At 45.3% G+C, this 16256-nt stretch overlaps 1 protein-coding gene across 1 annotated transcript; it reads left to right on the plus strand.

Moving 5' to 3' along the window:
• Positions 1-9926: 9926 nt before the first annotated feature.
• Positions 9927-15670, plus strand: LOC123180723 (uncharacterized). The gene is made up of 12 exons (XM_044592837.1): positions 9927-10208; positions 10341-10418; positions 11535-11616; positions 12366-12433; positions 12710-12811; positions 13370-13459; positions 13685-13759; positions 13943-13975; positions 14475-14549; positions 14889-14936; positions 15189-15262; positions 15375-15670. Exons 1-12 carry the CDS (start codon positions 10086-10088, stop codon positions 15400-15402), a joined length of 876 nt encoding a protein of 291 aa, XP_044448772.1. The 5' UTR covers positions 9927-10085; the 3' UTR covers positions 15403-15670.
• Positions 15671-16256: the final 586 nt, after the last annotated feature.

Raw genomic sequence — 16256 nt, forward strand, 5'->3', positions numbered from 1 at the left:
CAAAGTTGATGCAAAAGGTAAGCACAACTTATAAATTGACAGAGGGAATACTAGTTACAATGATGCATATAATTGATGACAGATGTGAGCAAAGGGATCGCACATGTCTTTATTCACTGGAACGAGAATGCAATAGTACAATAAGAATTAAGGCCACGACGACGCGATCGCAGTGGTGGTTACAGGAGGCAAGAAGAAAGATGCATCAATCAATGTACGACTTCCTCCTCCTCGACTCAGTGTGCCGGGCCACCTACCGGCGGCTTAGGAGTGGCGGCTTTTGTGGCGAGGTCAAGGTGCTTCTCAACAAAGGCGTCCAAGGCTTCTAGCCGGTTGACGAAGGCCAACGCCATGGTGCCCTCACCGGCCTTGTAGATACCTATGTACATGACTTCCTTGTACACATGGATGTGTAGGTTGACGAATTCTTGCAGGGAGAGGCGCCTCGCAGCGAGCGCGACCTCCAGGTGACATTCTGCGTTGCGTCGGTGGGCAGTCGTAGGGCCACCAGTGCTTCAAAGAGGTTCTCGCCATGGAGGCCGATTAGGGTGGTAGGCAATGAGGAGCCTGGGCACGCGGGCTGGAGGAGTACGGCGATGTCGTCCGCGAGCTTCTTATGATGGTGAACTTGTTGAGGATGGCAACGATCATCTTGTCCAACTAAGAGTCATAGCTGGCGTCGACGATGGCCATGAACCAACCGGTCGCCAACACCCTCTGGAGACGATCCTTGGTGCCATGCCGCAGGCCGGCGTCGTGGACCATTTGGTATAGCCACAGGCCGCTCGCGTGCATCTCCGCCATAGGTCTGGAGTGAGCACTGTTGCGCTTAGTGTAGGTGCATAGGTGTGTACGATATGGTAGATGCATTGGAATGAATGGCGCCTTTATATGACTGCTAACTGCATTGCATTCACATCGTGCTGCCTCTTTTCCCTGTCCTCCTCCCATTACTTCCCTCAGCATGCTAATTGAAGGAGGATGCATCATTGGCCGTTCAACATTTCGGGAACCGCTAGCCTCTCCCTCGTCTGCATTAAAGTTGTATCGGGAACTGTCCTGGTTTACTAGTTTACCATTCGTTTCTCAATTTATTTTTACCATCCTGGTTTACTAGTAGCTGTCAAATCAAATAGTACTGCGTCGCCCGCTGCACGCCTGACTGAACACGCCTCCTCGCCTCCATCAAACGCCTCCATTAAACCTGCATGCAAACCAAGAAACCTACTCCGGCCACACGTCCGTTCATGAGCGGACTAGAATTAAACACAGCGCCGACCGAGCTCCTCCTGTCCGCCCTCAGTTTAAATGAGGCCAGACGCCGGCCAAGCTCCTACCGTCCGCCCTTTATTTAAATGAGGCCAGACGGCAAGCAAGAATCGCACTCCTCCACCGCTCCCCCATCTCCTCCTTCACCATTTTCTCCACTCTTCCGATGGCTTCTGAGGAGCCATTCTCCAGCTTACTAGTCGGCTGGGTGGCCCGCCGAGCCCTACGGATATGAGCGAGGCCGCTCGGTGCTTCACCTACCTCGCCTAGCCCGACAGAGCCAATTGCCGCCCCAGTCGGCGTGTGGTTCAACAACTCGCCGCTCTAGTTAAGTTCGATGAGGAGTGGCGAGTTTCTCCATGCCGGCACGACGGCGAGCACAATGGCACGGGCGTCGTCACTGCCGGGTTGTACCGCGCCACCAGTGTTTGCAGCCGCGCCTCCCGTGACTGTGGTGGCCATGCCTCCCGTGTCTGTGGTCGCGCCTCCCGTGCCTGCGGCAGCGCCATGCACACAAAGACAAAAGCCGGGTGCAAGGAGAGCGACGAGTCAGTGGCCAGCTTCTCCGTGTCCACCGCCATCATCGAGGAGAAATAGAACACGGGAGGCCGCCGCCACTTGGGTCCCATAAAATCCACCGCCAAGGCGACGACTGCGTATGCAGGTGGTCTCTTGCCTGCTTCGTCTCTTGCAAGGACCTTCGTCGACCCCGCAAGTGTCTACCAAACATGAGGGAGATCCCATGAAGGCCACCATCAAGGCGACGACTGCATACACAGGTGGTGTCTTGCCCGGTTCGTCTTTTGCGAGGACCTTCGTCGACCCCGCAAGTGTTTGCCAGACAAGAGGAAGACAAAGGGATCCACGGGCGGCTGTTTAGATTAGGTATTAATTATACCTCGAGAGCCGGATTATCACCGCTTAGTTCATGTAAATATAATGAAATTCGTCATGTTTATATGAAGATCCGGCTTTTTTATACAAAATCAGGAAATTTGCTGGTTGCCGTTGGAGATGCTCTTATGCTGGAAATAATAGTCACATCACTACTGCATGATGGTCCAAACGCGACACTACGATCAGAGACCCTTCGACGAAACTGTGTGCGATGCCATAATCGCAAACCGTGGTATAAAAAACCCGTCAAAAAAGGTGAAAAACGTTTGCGATGACGGATGCATCAAACATGGTTCAGATTTTAGTTGCGTGTGGGATGCAGGGCATACGGTCCAGTTCAATTAACTATTTGGGATGAGGAGGAATAAAAGAAACGGGTAGCCAGATGAAGGCGTATGCGATATACAGCATACGGTTCACTATGATGAATTGTGTGTGATTAGGCAACACAATGGAAACGGTTCAACTCGACAAGATGTGTGTGATACGCGGCAAACAGGTCCGTAATCTGAAATGTGTGCGAAGACCAATAATAACAGAGACGATTGCTGCTAATAAGCCGTGTGATTTGTTCTGCCTACAGTAGAATAATATATATATATAACTGAAATAAACATCCAATTACATAAGTGACTGTACAGATCATTCACACACACCTCAATAAACAATTGCATGCATTCTAAAGTAGGAGATACGATCGTCTAGTCATCTATTTCTTGTGACGCTCCCCCCACTGCTCTATGGCTTGATCCCTCGTCTGGGGCAGGAAGACGACACTTCCTCATGTCAACGATCCGCCTGTATATCTCGTAGCTTGTGTACGCGTCCATGGTCGCGTACTTGATATGCTATTCATCCAGTGTCTCATGCGACACACTGTGCCAGACGTTCTTGTCCTTATTGCTCTCATTCTTCATCTTCATGTAGTAGGGGTCGATGATGGCCGAGGCGAGGTCAACCAGGGAGTTTACTTTGTTTTCTCGCTGCCCCAGACCTTGTAGTGGTGCTGGATGTTGACAAGATTCGCGCATTTCAAGTCCGAAACCTTGAGTGCTTTTAGATCGTTGGTGGTGTCCACCATAGCGAAACTGTAGTCGGAGTTGTTGATAAACCTGGAGAAATGCTCGCAAGGCCTTGTGGCAAGGTGGTAGTGGCAGACGAGGATGTCATGTCGCACGCACAACTGGGCGACGACAACCTTCTGATCGTGCCCGGCACGACCGATTGTGTACTCGAGGTTGAAGCCGACCACTCGGTACTTGTCCTCGGCAAGGAACTGCTCCATAGTTTGGATGGAGCTCTCCACCGAGACCGGATCATTCGTGTACACCACCGAAAGGGCCTTCCCCCTCACGTGGGTGTCCACTACGTGATGCGTGGTGAACTACCCGCCGTTGTCGTCATCGGCCGCTGGGAGCACCATTGGAGCCCAGGGGGAGCACCATTGAAACCGCTGGATGTCCTCTCTGTATGTGTCGTCATGGGTGTGTTTATTGTATCATGTGACGCGAGAGATATAAGGTAAATGGCCGCAGGAATAAATGGGGGCCGGGCGGGCCGGATTCTCTGCGTGTTCGCATGGCAGCTTTTGCAGCGGGTAACTGCATCGTCGCGCCGCGCCCGGTGCAACCGCATGCACACGAACATGCGTGATCATACGCCGGCCCCAAACACTGGCAGCGCGCGTGAAGGGACAAGGGCAGAGCACCCGGAGGGACGCGAGAGCAGAGTGCGTGCGGTGGGACGCGAGCAGAGCGCACCGCGGCCGCCTGAACCGCAAGCAACCACACGCATAGAGCAGTTGAACACACAGGAAATGGTCGCCTACAAGCCGGCCGACAGTTGCGTCGCTCCGTGGAGAGCGGCCGTGTGCTACCACCTCCGTCTAGTCTATAGCCCCCTTTATATTCTATGCCATACTATGCCCTCAAATTTAACCAACAAAATGTTAATGCATGTTATGAAAATTATATAATTGGAAACTACGTTCAAATACGAATCCAACTATATAATCTTTGGCAACATGCATTCATATTTTATTAGTTAAATCATACTTATAAACCAGGACGGGGGTATAGTAGGTAATTAAATTGCAATTTTTTTATTAACCATATGTGTACGTGGCCTTTCATCCTCCTCTCGCACATCTTGTCACCCCGCTGCCGCGGACGGCTTACAGTGCAAGCTTGCGCAGCGCGCGGGGGCGTTCTTTTGGCCAAACGGTGGCGCCAATGAATCGTCGGTGAGCCCATTCCCACGCAACCTCGCAGGTTCCCGCCCGACTCGGTGAAATCCCCCAAAATCCCAATGCTTATCGGCTTGCTATAAAAACCCTCACGGCCGGCGAGTCCTGCGTCGCATTTTCCCCTCCCTCCCTGTAGCTTATCTCGCCTGCTTCTCCCACAATCGCCAATGACACCTGTCCGTCGTCGTCGCTCAGCCACTCCGCCGTCATCAAAGGACAGCTCCAGCTGGGAGGCTACACCGCGACGGCGGCGCAGTCCCCAGCGTAGTGTAGTGCGCGTGGCGTCCCTGTTGGGTGTGCGCGAAACACCCACACACGCTCCGCCGCCGGTGCCCGTCGGCAGCTATTGCCGGCCGCCGTTGCCGCCACACCACCATCGAAAGCCAGGACCATCGCCCGCTCCGCCGCCGCGACCCGAAGGCGGGAGGTGGCTGTCGTGGCCGCCACCCCACTGCCAGCCACCGTGGCCATTACCCGCTCCGCCATCGCGGCCCGAAGGCGGGAGGTGGTGGTCGTGGCCGCCACCCCATCGTCGGCCGCCGTGGCCGCCAGCCCACCGTCGACCGTTGGGGTCATCACCCACTCCGCCACCACCGCCCGAAGGCGGGAGGCGGAAGTGGATGCCCGCACGTGCGTCAGCGACCTTGCGCACTACACCGAGTTCCTGCGAGAGGAGGAGGAGCGCCTCGTTGAGCACGCAAAGAGCCTAACCGCCGCCGTGATCGTGGCACACGCCGCCTCAAAGGCGAGGAATTAGGAGATCTACGAGGAGAACCACCGTTTCGAGAGGGGTCGTCTGGAGCGGCGGAGAGCATTCGAGGTGAGCGTCGCTGAAGCTGCAACAACGGCAGACACCGTATTGCGGTTGCCCAGCTCGTCGGTAGGCTCCTCCTCCTCCGCCTCTTACTGAGCGTGCTCGGCAGAGGAGAGGCAGCCGGAAGTAGTACAACCCCTCCGCAGTAGTAGTAGTATTTATGGGCTATTTTGTTCAGTTCATCTGACTATATATGTGGTGGAACTGTACAACATACTTAAAATTAGCTAGTATATATAGTTGAACTAGCTATTTCAGTACGTGGTTGGCAACAACTGGGGAAAAGTTTGGTCGGTTCAGCTGTCAAGTTGAACTGTTTGTATAAATTAAGAACGACTGCTTAATCTATGAATGAAATATATGCTTAATTACTGAATTTTACTTGCAAAAATTAGATACTGCTAGTGATTTTTAGCTTCATATTTTGACAAATCGCAGTGTTACAAGGTTGACAAATGGCAATGTTACTAGATCAACAAATGTCAATCTTTCCAGTTTGACAAATGGCAACATACCCAATATGACAGGTGCAAATCTTACCAAATTGTTTGTAAGTGGTTGCACATTTGTCATCCAAAAGAACCATTTGCGTTGAAGAGATGCACAAATCCTGCTCTCACTTTGCATATGGTGTTCTATCTAAAACGTTTGCGATCAAGAGCCGCAAAAATCCTGCTCGGCACATTTTTCCCATGGCTTCCTGGGGAAGCTCCCGGTTTGCATACGGGTGTTCTAACTAAAACGTTTGCGATGAGTGTTTTATATTTAAAAATCATTGATGTTTTTTTCAAAAGAAAATCGTTTGATAAGTCCGTACATTAAGAGAGAAAAACGCAAGTTCGCTCAAACCATATCTTTCATTCAGTCATACTGCGAATTTATATTCATATGATCGAGATACAGTATTAAACCCAAGAAAAAAACTATTTCCGGTGGCGGCGGAGGTGGCGTGCCGCGCCGTTGTTGTCGTTGTCGTCCTCCGGGCCGCCGTCGTCGAAGGCGTGCGGCCATGGAAGTCAAAGGGCTCACTTCCCAGTGAGCCTGCGCAGCGTACAGCTCGCACGCTTTCCGGTAAGCCTGCGCATTCGATGACAGCTTGCACGCCTGTCGGTCAGCCTGCGCACTGGACTGCGCTCGCACGCCTCCCGTTCAGTCAAGGTCAAGCAGCTGTCCGCACGGCACCTCCTACAGCCATTAAAACCAAGACACGTAGCGTCACGTGAATGGTTAACAGAACGCACACGGTTTGAATTATACAGACGTTTGAGATATTAAAGTGCCAGCTATTTTTTCAAAATGCCTTGTTGGTTGTCATTATTCGAGTGCGCCTTCTCTTAAAATGGACACGAAAAATACCACAACATGTCGGGTGCCATTCCATGATAGCATGCCAAGTTTCATGAATTTCAACGAGTTTTGGATTTTTACTAGAATTTGAAAATAAAGTATCTCAACGTTTTGCCGGCAATCAACGGTGCTCTGGTGTTTGAAATTAATGCCCATTTATTGCATGGGACCTAAGCATGCACCCAAGGACACATATTTAATTTTTCAACCAATTTATATGCACTGGAGCATGTGCATGTAGTTCAAATTTGAATTATGCACATAAATGCATTGAAAACTCAATTAATGCATAAAATGTCTAAACGAACCCCGAAAAATCACAAAAATTGACACAACACTCCTGTTGTTCTATGTTGACAGGAGAAAATTTTTGAAAGCAATAAAAGGCTATTCAAAAGTCACATGACACAGTGTTTTCTTGAGGCATAGTGACAATTCAAGCAAGCAAGATTTTTTTTGTGTTTTTGATTTTTTTAAAGAAGTGGACTGAGATGAAAAAGAGAAGGCAAATAAAAGCAAATAAAAAGAAGAAGAAGTAAATGATAATGTGAATGAAGCAACCTTGAGTTGTTTGGTAAGCCTCCCAGCAACGGCGCCAAAAATTCTTTCTACTAGTTGTGAGCTGCGTCGGGATTTTCCCCGAAGAGGAAGGGTGAAGCAATATAGTAGCGGATATTATTTCCGTTAGTACAGAACCAAGGTTATTGAACCAATAGTAGATTCACACAAACAATTGTCGACAATACCTACAGACACAAGAGCAAATTTTTGCACCCAAGGCGGTGAGAGGGTTGTCAATCCCCTTGTACTCATTAATTATAAGGATCAAATCTGATAGTAGGTGATAGATAAATTACAACAAGGTAATTTTTGTTTTAGTAAATGATTAAAATAAACCTGGGGGCCATAGTTTCACTGGAGGCATCTCTCATAAAAAATATCATACGGTGGGTACACAAATTACTGTTGGGTAATTGATAGAAAAGCGCATAATTATGACGTTATTCATGGCATGATCATGTATATAGGCATTACATCCGTGTCAAGTAGACCGACTCCTACCTGCATATACTACTATTACTCCACCAATTGACCGCTATCCAGTATGCATCTATGGTATTAAGTTCATGACAAACAAAGTAGCGCTTTAAGCAAGATGACATAACATAGATAGAGTAAAACCAAGCAATATGATTGAACCCCGTTTCCCCTTAGCAACAACAATACAAATATGTGCCTCGCTACCCTTTCTGTCACTGGGTTAGGACACCACAAGATTGAACCTACAACTATGCACCACTTCCACCGAAGATCTACTCATCGACTTGGCCAAAGAAAACACATAGATCGGAAAGCATTACATAGCTATAACAAGTGTCTACTGAGCTTGGGTACGGGAATGAGCTCACATGTATTAACTGCCTTGGCGAAGGTTGGTACTACCTTATATAGCCAGTCCCAGGCTGGTAGTTTGGTTCCGATCCTCAAGGCATACGATATGGTTAGACGATCTCTAAAGACATGCTCCTTTACGCGTGCCCACTCAGGTGCAGAACTCGGGAGCCCTTAGACACTCGGAACGTTAATAAGATTTGGGTGCCTCCTTGTTCAACAACCATTGTTTGGGGACTAAAATTTGATTGAGCACTTGGTGAACACACTAGTCCCCTTAGTTGATCATCAATAAAAATAGGCACACATGATGTATGTTTATTACCCGACCAGGGGCCTGAACTTGGGTAAAACCATTGTGTTACCTTCCTCACCAATGAGATCCCTTTGGGCACCATCTATCACTACTTTCTTCTACGAAAAAACTCAAATAGTAAGATAGACGCACCATTATTCGTCGACACCATGCCCAAATAGAAGAACAAGGAGATGAGCAACATTCGTGACAGGGAGGGAACACCAAATAGTCAAATAAAAAAATAACTCAACATAGTCATGCATCGAGGTACATTATTGCACATGGCACATCATACATGACATGCGATCATGATCAGTGTTGCTCATGGCAATTGACATAATGCAATAGACTACCATAGCTTATGAAATACAAACTCGTACTAGGGCTTACATAGCTGGTGACTAGCCGATGAGGTGAACCCGTGGATAGTACACACCACGGGATACTACTCAAGCTCGTGCTCTAAGTCATGAGTCTCTCCCTCACTACGGGCAGACGACTCACTAGCTACCTCTGGAATAGGTGCAAATTGGCGACTGACTAGAAGACTCTCTCTCAACAATTCGGCGGGAACACATGACGTGGTGTCATGGGATGGAGAGATGAGTAAGTGTTGAGGTAGACATCACAATCACTCTGGGCCTAAGCACGAACACGGCTCGCGGCTTTCTTGTGTGACATGTTAGACTGTCTTGCTGCCGACGCGGGAGTGAGCTAACGAGAGAGCCAAACCGTGGGGCTAACTCCGGCTTAGGTGGGGGTGGAGAAATCAGAGGAGGACGATACCGTGAGAAGGGTCGTGCAAACACCGGTGATATAAAGGATTCCCTAACGCGAGATAACTTGACAACCATGTGAGTTATAAAGACGTGCTTGGCGATCATATATCAGGAAAAATGTATCACGACCAAATCGTGCTTGCGCTCTGGTGGTGGGAAAATAACTGTCCCAACGGTAGGAGAGATAGTGGCAACATAAGGGTTTTCCGACCCTCGCGCTGCTGGAGCAACAGGTGGAGGGAGGAGACCTGCGGGGCTGGTCACCAACAGTGACTGGCGGGTGAGATGTGCCAAAGTGAGAGAGGGGGAGGGAAGGAGGGGGAGATGTGCAATGGACACCTTTTTTTAGCCATGAAGTATACACAAGCCAATGTCGACCTGTGTCATCCATTTGTTGTTTTGCGGCAATGTACGGATATCCCACTACTATATATGATGTTCAAGTTTTTCTACATCATATAATGTCTAGGTTTATCTCAGGTCAAAAATATCCATTTTTTGCGAACCAAGCTATGCTTGAATGGTTAGATGGACAATGGTATTTTCAGCTCACCAGGGTTCAAGTCCTGATACTCGCATTTATCCTGGATTTATTTCAGAATTTCCGGCGATGCACGTTCAGTGCGAGAAAACGTTCCCGTCAACTACGAGGCATCTACGGTGACTTCGTAAAATCTCAAGATGATATGCCGGCTCAGTCTCTCGAATGTGCTCATAGGATAGGGTGTGTGTTGTGTATATGAGCACCCGTGTCTCTGTATTGACGTTTAAAAAATATATCTATTTTTGGTTTATCTTTTCCCCCGATATTTTTAGACGATTTGTCCGACTTGGTTTTTTAGACGTATCGAGTTTGCCCCGTTCCGCACTCGCTGTCATATGGGCCCCACCCCTTCTGAACGGGCTTACCTTTCCACCCCCTCCATTCCACCCAGACAGCCCGACCCGCTCCTCAGCTCACCTCACGCCGTAACCTAAGCCAGGTTTTCCTCCTCCACCTCCACCTCCACCGGCATCACCTCGGACGCGCGGCGGCGTGCAGCCATGGCGATGGTGGCACAGGCGGGCTTCGGCCTCACCCGCGTCGTCATGCTCGTCGGCGCGGGCGTGGCCGGCTCCGTCGTCCTACGAAACGGCCGCCTCTCGGAGATCCTCACCGAGATACAGGTGCGTCCCCTGGCCACGACCTGGCAGCTGCTATCCTCTATCGAAAACTCCGATCCCGATCCTTCAAGAGGCAGGAAGGTGGTTCGCTTTGGATAATTTGGTTTTGATGATCCGTGTCGCGTGGCCTTGCAGGAGTTTCTGGAGAAGGGGGAGATGGGTAAGGGAGGAGGCGGTGGTGCGGACCACGGCATCAACGACGCGCTCAACGAGGTACGCGTGTTGATCTACCTACCCGTAGTCTTAGCCATGTACTCCTGATGATGTGTACTCTTGCCATTAGTTTGACACATGCTGTCATGCATCTCCACCTGAGCCTGTACCTCAAATTGAAGTACATGATACGATTAAGTGTATTTTTATATGACCCTATGCCCCGGGCAGCTGGTATTACCGATGGAGTAGTATTTATGCCTGCCCTTGTGATGAATGTTCGATATCTTGGATGTGATGCCCGTGATAAAGCCTTGTTTACATGGCTTGTTGACTTTATTAGCTATGGCTTCCAGCAAATATGTGGTAGCTTTATTTTAGCAAGTAATATTTTGATCCAGCATGAAAATTTGTTTTGATGACTTGTTGCCACTAGTCCAATAGACTGGCCCCATTTCAGAATAGAAACATGTGATGATTTTCAGCAATTATAGGATTTGGTTTCCTGATATGTTGATGTCAGTTGGTATGTTTTCTACGGATTCTGTAGTCTTAATGGTCTATATGGCAATAATATGTGATACTAGTAAATGTACAGAACTGTCTTTTGCCGTAAACATTATGAAATAGCTTCACTAAAATTCACAGCATCCGTAGAGACAAATCTGGTAACTCCGAAGCCTGAGGCTCACAATTTGCTTTGCTAGATTATTTCCTATTATTCTTGTGAGTTCCTCTTCAGTAATGTGGCCTTTGCATTCTTTTCTCTTTTTTTTTTGGTTCTTCACCCTGGATGCCTTGTCCTGATAGTTCATTAGTGTGAGAAGCTGGTATGAACTTGGGATTATTGACTTCCTTGTTGAATTAAAAGATCTTTTGCTGTGCAATTCTTCCTAGATGGACGAATCACATGATGCATTAAACTTGAGATGCATTAAATGCTTGAATTTTTTTACATTAATATGTCCTGTTGTCCTAAAGTAAAATTTATTCTACCTAAAAAAGGTTAATGTTCTTAGACCAACATTTTAAATGGCTGATAAGAGATAATGATAGTCATTGATGAAGTTAATCTAGACTTACAACCAGTATTTCTTTTCTTTTCTAAGTACTCATCTTCATAAGCATATAATAATTCAATCTTGTCATGCTAAACTTACACTCTGGTCCTTTTAGGTGCGCCAACTTGCTATGCAGGTACGCAATCTAGGTTCTCCACGTTCGATAACTGTTCTCAGTGGAGGTTCTGGACAAACAGGTTTGTCTAGCTTGCGACAACTTCTTTTTCTTCTTTAAGAATTGTCAACTTGATAAATTGTCAAATTTGTATGTTTCCGACCAGGGATAGCTGCCTAACAAATGTTGGCTATACATTAGCCTGTAGTAAATATTGCACTCTCATTGTTAGTTGCTTCCGTTTGTTTCATTCATCCTAATTTACTTCTTCCCACTTCTAGACATTATTTGTACGCTGAACTTCGTTATATAGTTTTCAGTTACTTTGTGTTAGGTGGATTTCTCTTGGTGTTGTCTGGTTAAATTAGTTTTAACAGAACACATTTTAGTAGAATATTTTGGAAAACCGTTTTTTTACTAATAATTAGGTTAAGAGATAAGTATGCAGAATCTTGTTTGGACTGGGAAACGTAAAACATGTTTCACCCGTGTGTACGAGATAAACTAATACTGGTTTATAGAAAACGTCTAATCATCATTTTTCTAAAAAATCGGTTTCCCAGTTTTACAGGAACCATTATTTACTTTTCCTCAGATTTGTTAGACTAACCAAACAAAGTTTCAGTTAGTCACAACCGTACACATATTTATGCAAAACCGATCTAGTAAAATCTCCTTAACCAAACAACCCCTTTGGTATTATGTTAGCCCATGTCACTTTGTGTTGATTATTCCAGCAAAATTTCCTAGCTATCGTGTCAGTTGTGTGTGGTCAAACAAACTTACTGCCGTCATACATACATTGTGACAGCGTTCTTAATGTTTTTGCAGGAGTATCAGGACTAATAGTACCTGCAGCAACTGTTGGAGCACTGGGTTATGGTTATATGTGGTGGAAAGTATGTTTCTTCCCATCATGGCATTTATGCTTGTGTAGTGCTCACAATATCCTTAGCTGCCAAAAGTATAGGATCGATCTGCTTTCCCCATTATTTCTACTACCATCACTTCTAAGCTACTCCCTCCGTCCCAAAATGTAAGACGTTTTTTGACACTATCATAGTATCAAAAAATGTCTTACATTTTGGGACGCAGGGAGTACATCTGTTCTTCTCGAAACTGCCATAATGTCTTCTTGAAGACCAATTCATTTTGAAGTGTTACTTCTTCTTCAGGGCATCTCCTTTGGGGACTTAATGTATGTCACCAAGCAAAACATGGCTAATGTTGTTTCAAATATGACTAAACATCTGGAGCAAGTTCAGAGCTCTCTTGCTGTAAGTACAAGTGGTGCCCGTAGTTCCGCACTGCAAAACATCTGTTTCCATAAGATTTAAAATAACATCTGTTTCCATTCATTCCGAGGAGACGTAGTTAAATGTAGGTATTAGATGATTCTAATATGTATTATGCTGCTAGGATTATGAGTTTTGTAGCTTCTATTGTTTACAAACTAGTACTGCCGTGCAGAAATTCAGTCGACGGTCTAACTTGTTAGGGCATTGTTGTGTTGATAATGTTGTCTTGTTACCCACAGAAAGGGCAGTTGTTCACATGACATCCTCTATTAGTTTAACCAACTATTGTTGTGTGCAGAAAGAACAGTTGTTTGATTGGTCCTCGGTCTTAATTTCCTTAACCATTTGGACCAGCAATCTTAATTTTGTTTGATGTTTAAACTGATATTCGTTTGAGGTTGTTGAAGATGAACCGGGAGTTTTCTTCCAAATTGTTGGCTCTGTACTGTGCCATTTGGTTTGATTGTCATATAGGAGGTATTTCTGTAGTTTCATATCATATTATCTAATATTTGAATTAATTTGATAATTATGCAGGCTGCTAAAAAGCATTTGACACAACGCATTGAGAAGTTGGATGACAAATTGGATCAGCAGAAGGCGCTTTCTGGGCAAATAAAAGATGATGTACTTTCTCCTTAACACCTTCATATGTATGATGTATCTGCATATCTATGTTTATTGGAATGCGTATGCGTTAGGTAGAAAGTTTAAAGTAGCATATATGACAAGACTAGGTGCAATAACTTACTGTCTATATAATCTTTCAAGAGATCATTTTTTTTTCTCTATTAACTTTGTTAAGTGTGCATGGGGTGCATATGGTTTTCAGATATATACTTTTCTGTTCAGGTTACTGGCGCACGACTGAAGCTTGAGAATATTGGTTCAGAGATTAAGAACATCAAAGAATTGGTCTGGGGACTGGTGAGTGTAACTCTGTTTGACACCAGTCAGCTGGTCACATGATATGATTGTACCTCCTCTGTAACTAAATAGAAGACGTTTGCGAAAACGTCTATTTAGTTCAATTTGAACTGCAAATGTCTGATATTTAGTTCCGGAGGTAGTAGTTTTTAAGTTTATATTAATCTGCTATTTCTCATACAGGATGAGAAGATGGATTCAATGGAAGCCAAACAGGTGGGTGTTTACTTAGAAATGCTTCTGTTGCTATTTTGTTCCTTTTTAGTTTGCGTTGTTCAGTCCAACAAACTCTGCTGGGAATAACATGTTTAAAGACTGAAAGATTGCTGTTCCTGTTTTGCACCTAAACACAATTGTGTGATAAATGCTGTCTCCTGAGTTGCACATAACCCCAAATCACTCTGCATAAGTGCACTCATGCCAATCTTAGTCCATGGGTGTAAATCAGCTGGGTATCCTGGGTTGAAGCATGCTGGGGTACTAATCTCTCGACATTTTGCACAAATTCACAATTACCGAACCACACGCCTGCCCTGAATACTCCTCCCCTCTCTAAATATTATTATCCTAATTTATTAGTAATAAAATGGTATATTACCAAAATGTGAAGTTCTTTTTCATCATTTGAAGTTTCGATGTACCTTTATTCCTTCAGTATGGTGAGTTCCATGTACTTGATTTTTCTTCTTCTTATGTTTACAATGTTATTCAACAGAATTTTTCATGCGCTGGTGTGATGTACCTCTGCCAATTCATAGAGCAAAGTGGTGGGAAACTCCCTGAACGCCTGGTATGATACTAAAGCATATATGGTAGAATCGTTGCTTCTGATATGGACCTTCTGTATTATGTGTAGTTTCTCTTCATTTTTGGACCTTTATGTGTAGGCCATGTTGCACTTGTATGCTGCTTTTTGTTCATTATTCATGAGTTGCGTTTGCAGCTATTTTTTGTTTAAAGTTTATATCTGGGTGGTAATACTTGCAGTGTATTATCATGCAGTTCAAGACTCTTAAGAAATGTTTTGCAGTTAAATGTAGTATATCTGTTGGTGCTTACTGACATGTGATTCTTTGTAAGCTTCTTCAACTGTTTGTCCATTCATTAATATTCTCCTGATTTTGTGCAGGAAGGCATTGAACCATCAGCGAAGCGATTTGAAACAATTGGCATACAGGTTAGTAGAAACAGGTGCTGGGCTTTGGAGTGGTAATGAAAATTGAAATTTAAGTGTTTCCGATGCTGTCCCTTTATAAAACAAGTTTTTGCAATGCCTGTCCGTCAACAAAGTTACTCCCTCCATCCCATTATAGGACAGTGCAAAATGATCTTACATTATAGGACAGAGGGAGTAGTAACAAAGATCATGCATTTTATACAAAGCTGCGCAGTCACACTACAGTGGATAATTACCTCCATTTCATTTCAGGGGTTGCAACTAGCCATAGAAACAGGGAATTTTAGTGATTTCAGCAATGCTGATTCCACTGACAAGATAAGCAGGTTTGTGGACTGAACCTTATGCTGTGCAGATATGGTCTCTTTTAACTTCTGGACCTGTACTGAAATAAGTATACCATATAAGCAAGTCAACAACCCGTGCCCTGTTTTGTAGGTCCAACTCGTTAAAGTCTGCCAACTAATTTTCTTCGGGGTTGGCGAGACATGTATCCAGATTCGTTACTTAGTGGAACATTGTAAAGGGAGATTCTTGCTGGATAAAATGTAAAGAGTCCCAGCCTTTTTGTTATTTGCTTGCAGGAAGTGCTGTTTGTTAAATTTGAAAACGTGTGCGAAGTAGTAGCTACTATGGAATCTAGACCAGATGTTATTCTGGCATCACTTATGCCTTGCATTTTTATGCAATACTTGCCGTAAATAAATGGACGACACTTCAGTTTCCTTGAACCATTTCATTGATGGGTCTGTAATCGTGCTGTTTGTGCATTCCATTCTGATTTTCGTACCACGAAAAGGCTTCCGTGTCCTACTTTGGCTGATATACCGAGCCTACGACTGTTTGGCATTCTGGTTGATCTACCTGATTTTGTTTGCTCTACCTGATTCTCTATTTTAGTGTTTGTTTGATCTGCTTCCTGGACTTTATGGCTAATTTAACTGTTAGCTTCAGACGAAAGATTTGATGTGAATGCATGCAAACAGCATACGCAAGGAAGTTACTACCCCTTAGAGCAACTCTAGCGGATGCTCACAAATCTGATACAAGGGCTGCTTGTAAATTATTTTTCGGTATTCTGATATAAGGGCTGCATGTAAAATTTTCTGCGGTACCGTGAGGCCTTCGCAAACAAACTTGTCCTGCAAAATTTTACGGAAACTTGTCCTGCAAAATTTCACGGGATGAGTTTATAGGATTTGTTCCGCGTCGAAGGCCTCGCGGTACTGCGAATTTTCAGGAGCTTTGCAAATTCCTGACTTTCAGCAATATAAACTTGATAGAGTATATAAATCAAACTTATAAATAATCCAAATGGCA

This window comes from Triticum aestivum, chromosome 1D, assembly GCF_018294505.1.
Source record: "Triticum aestivum cultivar Chinese Spring chromosome 1D, IWGSC CS RefSeq v2.1, whole genome shotgun sequence".
In the NCBI taxonomy this organism is placed as follows: Eukaryota; Viridiplantae; Streptophyta; class Magnoliopsida; order Poales; family Poaceae; genus Triticum; species Triticum aestivum.

Excerpts from the sequence above, each read along its gene's own strand:
- LOC123180723 (XM_044592837.1), top strand. The coding sequence starts at position 10,086 with ATGGCGATGGTGGCACAGGCGGGCTTCGGCCTCACCCGCGTCGTCATG. Across the intron at positions 13,460-13,684 it reads CTGGGCAAATAAAAGATGAT|GTTACTGGCGCACGACTGAA; the intron begins GTACTTTCTCCT and ends TTTTCTGTTCAG. Across the intron at positions 15,263-15,374 it reads TCCACTGACAAGATAAGCAG|GTCCAACTCGTTAAAGTCTG; the intron begins GTTTGTGGACTG and ends CCTGTTTTGTAG.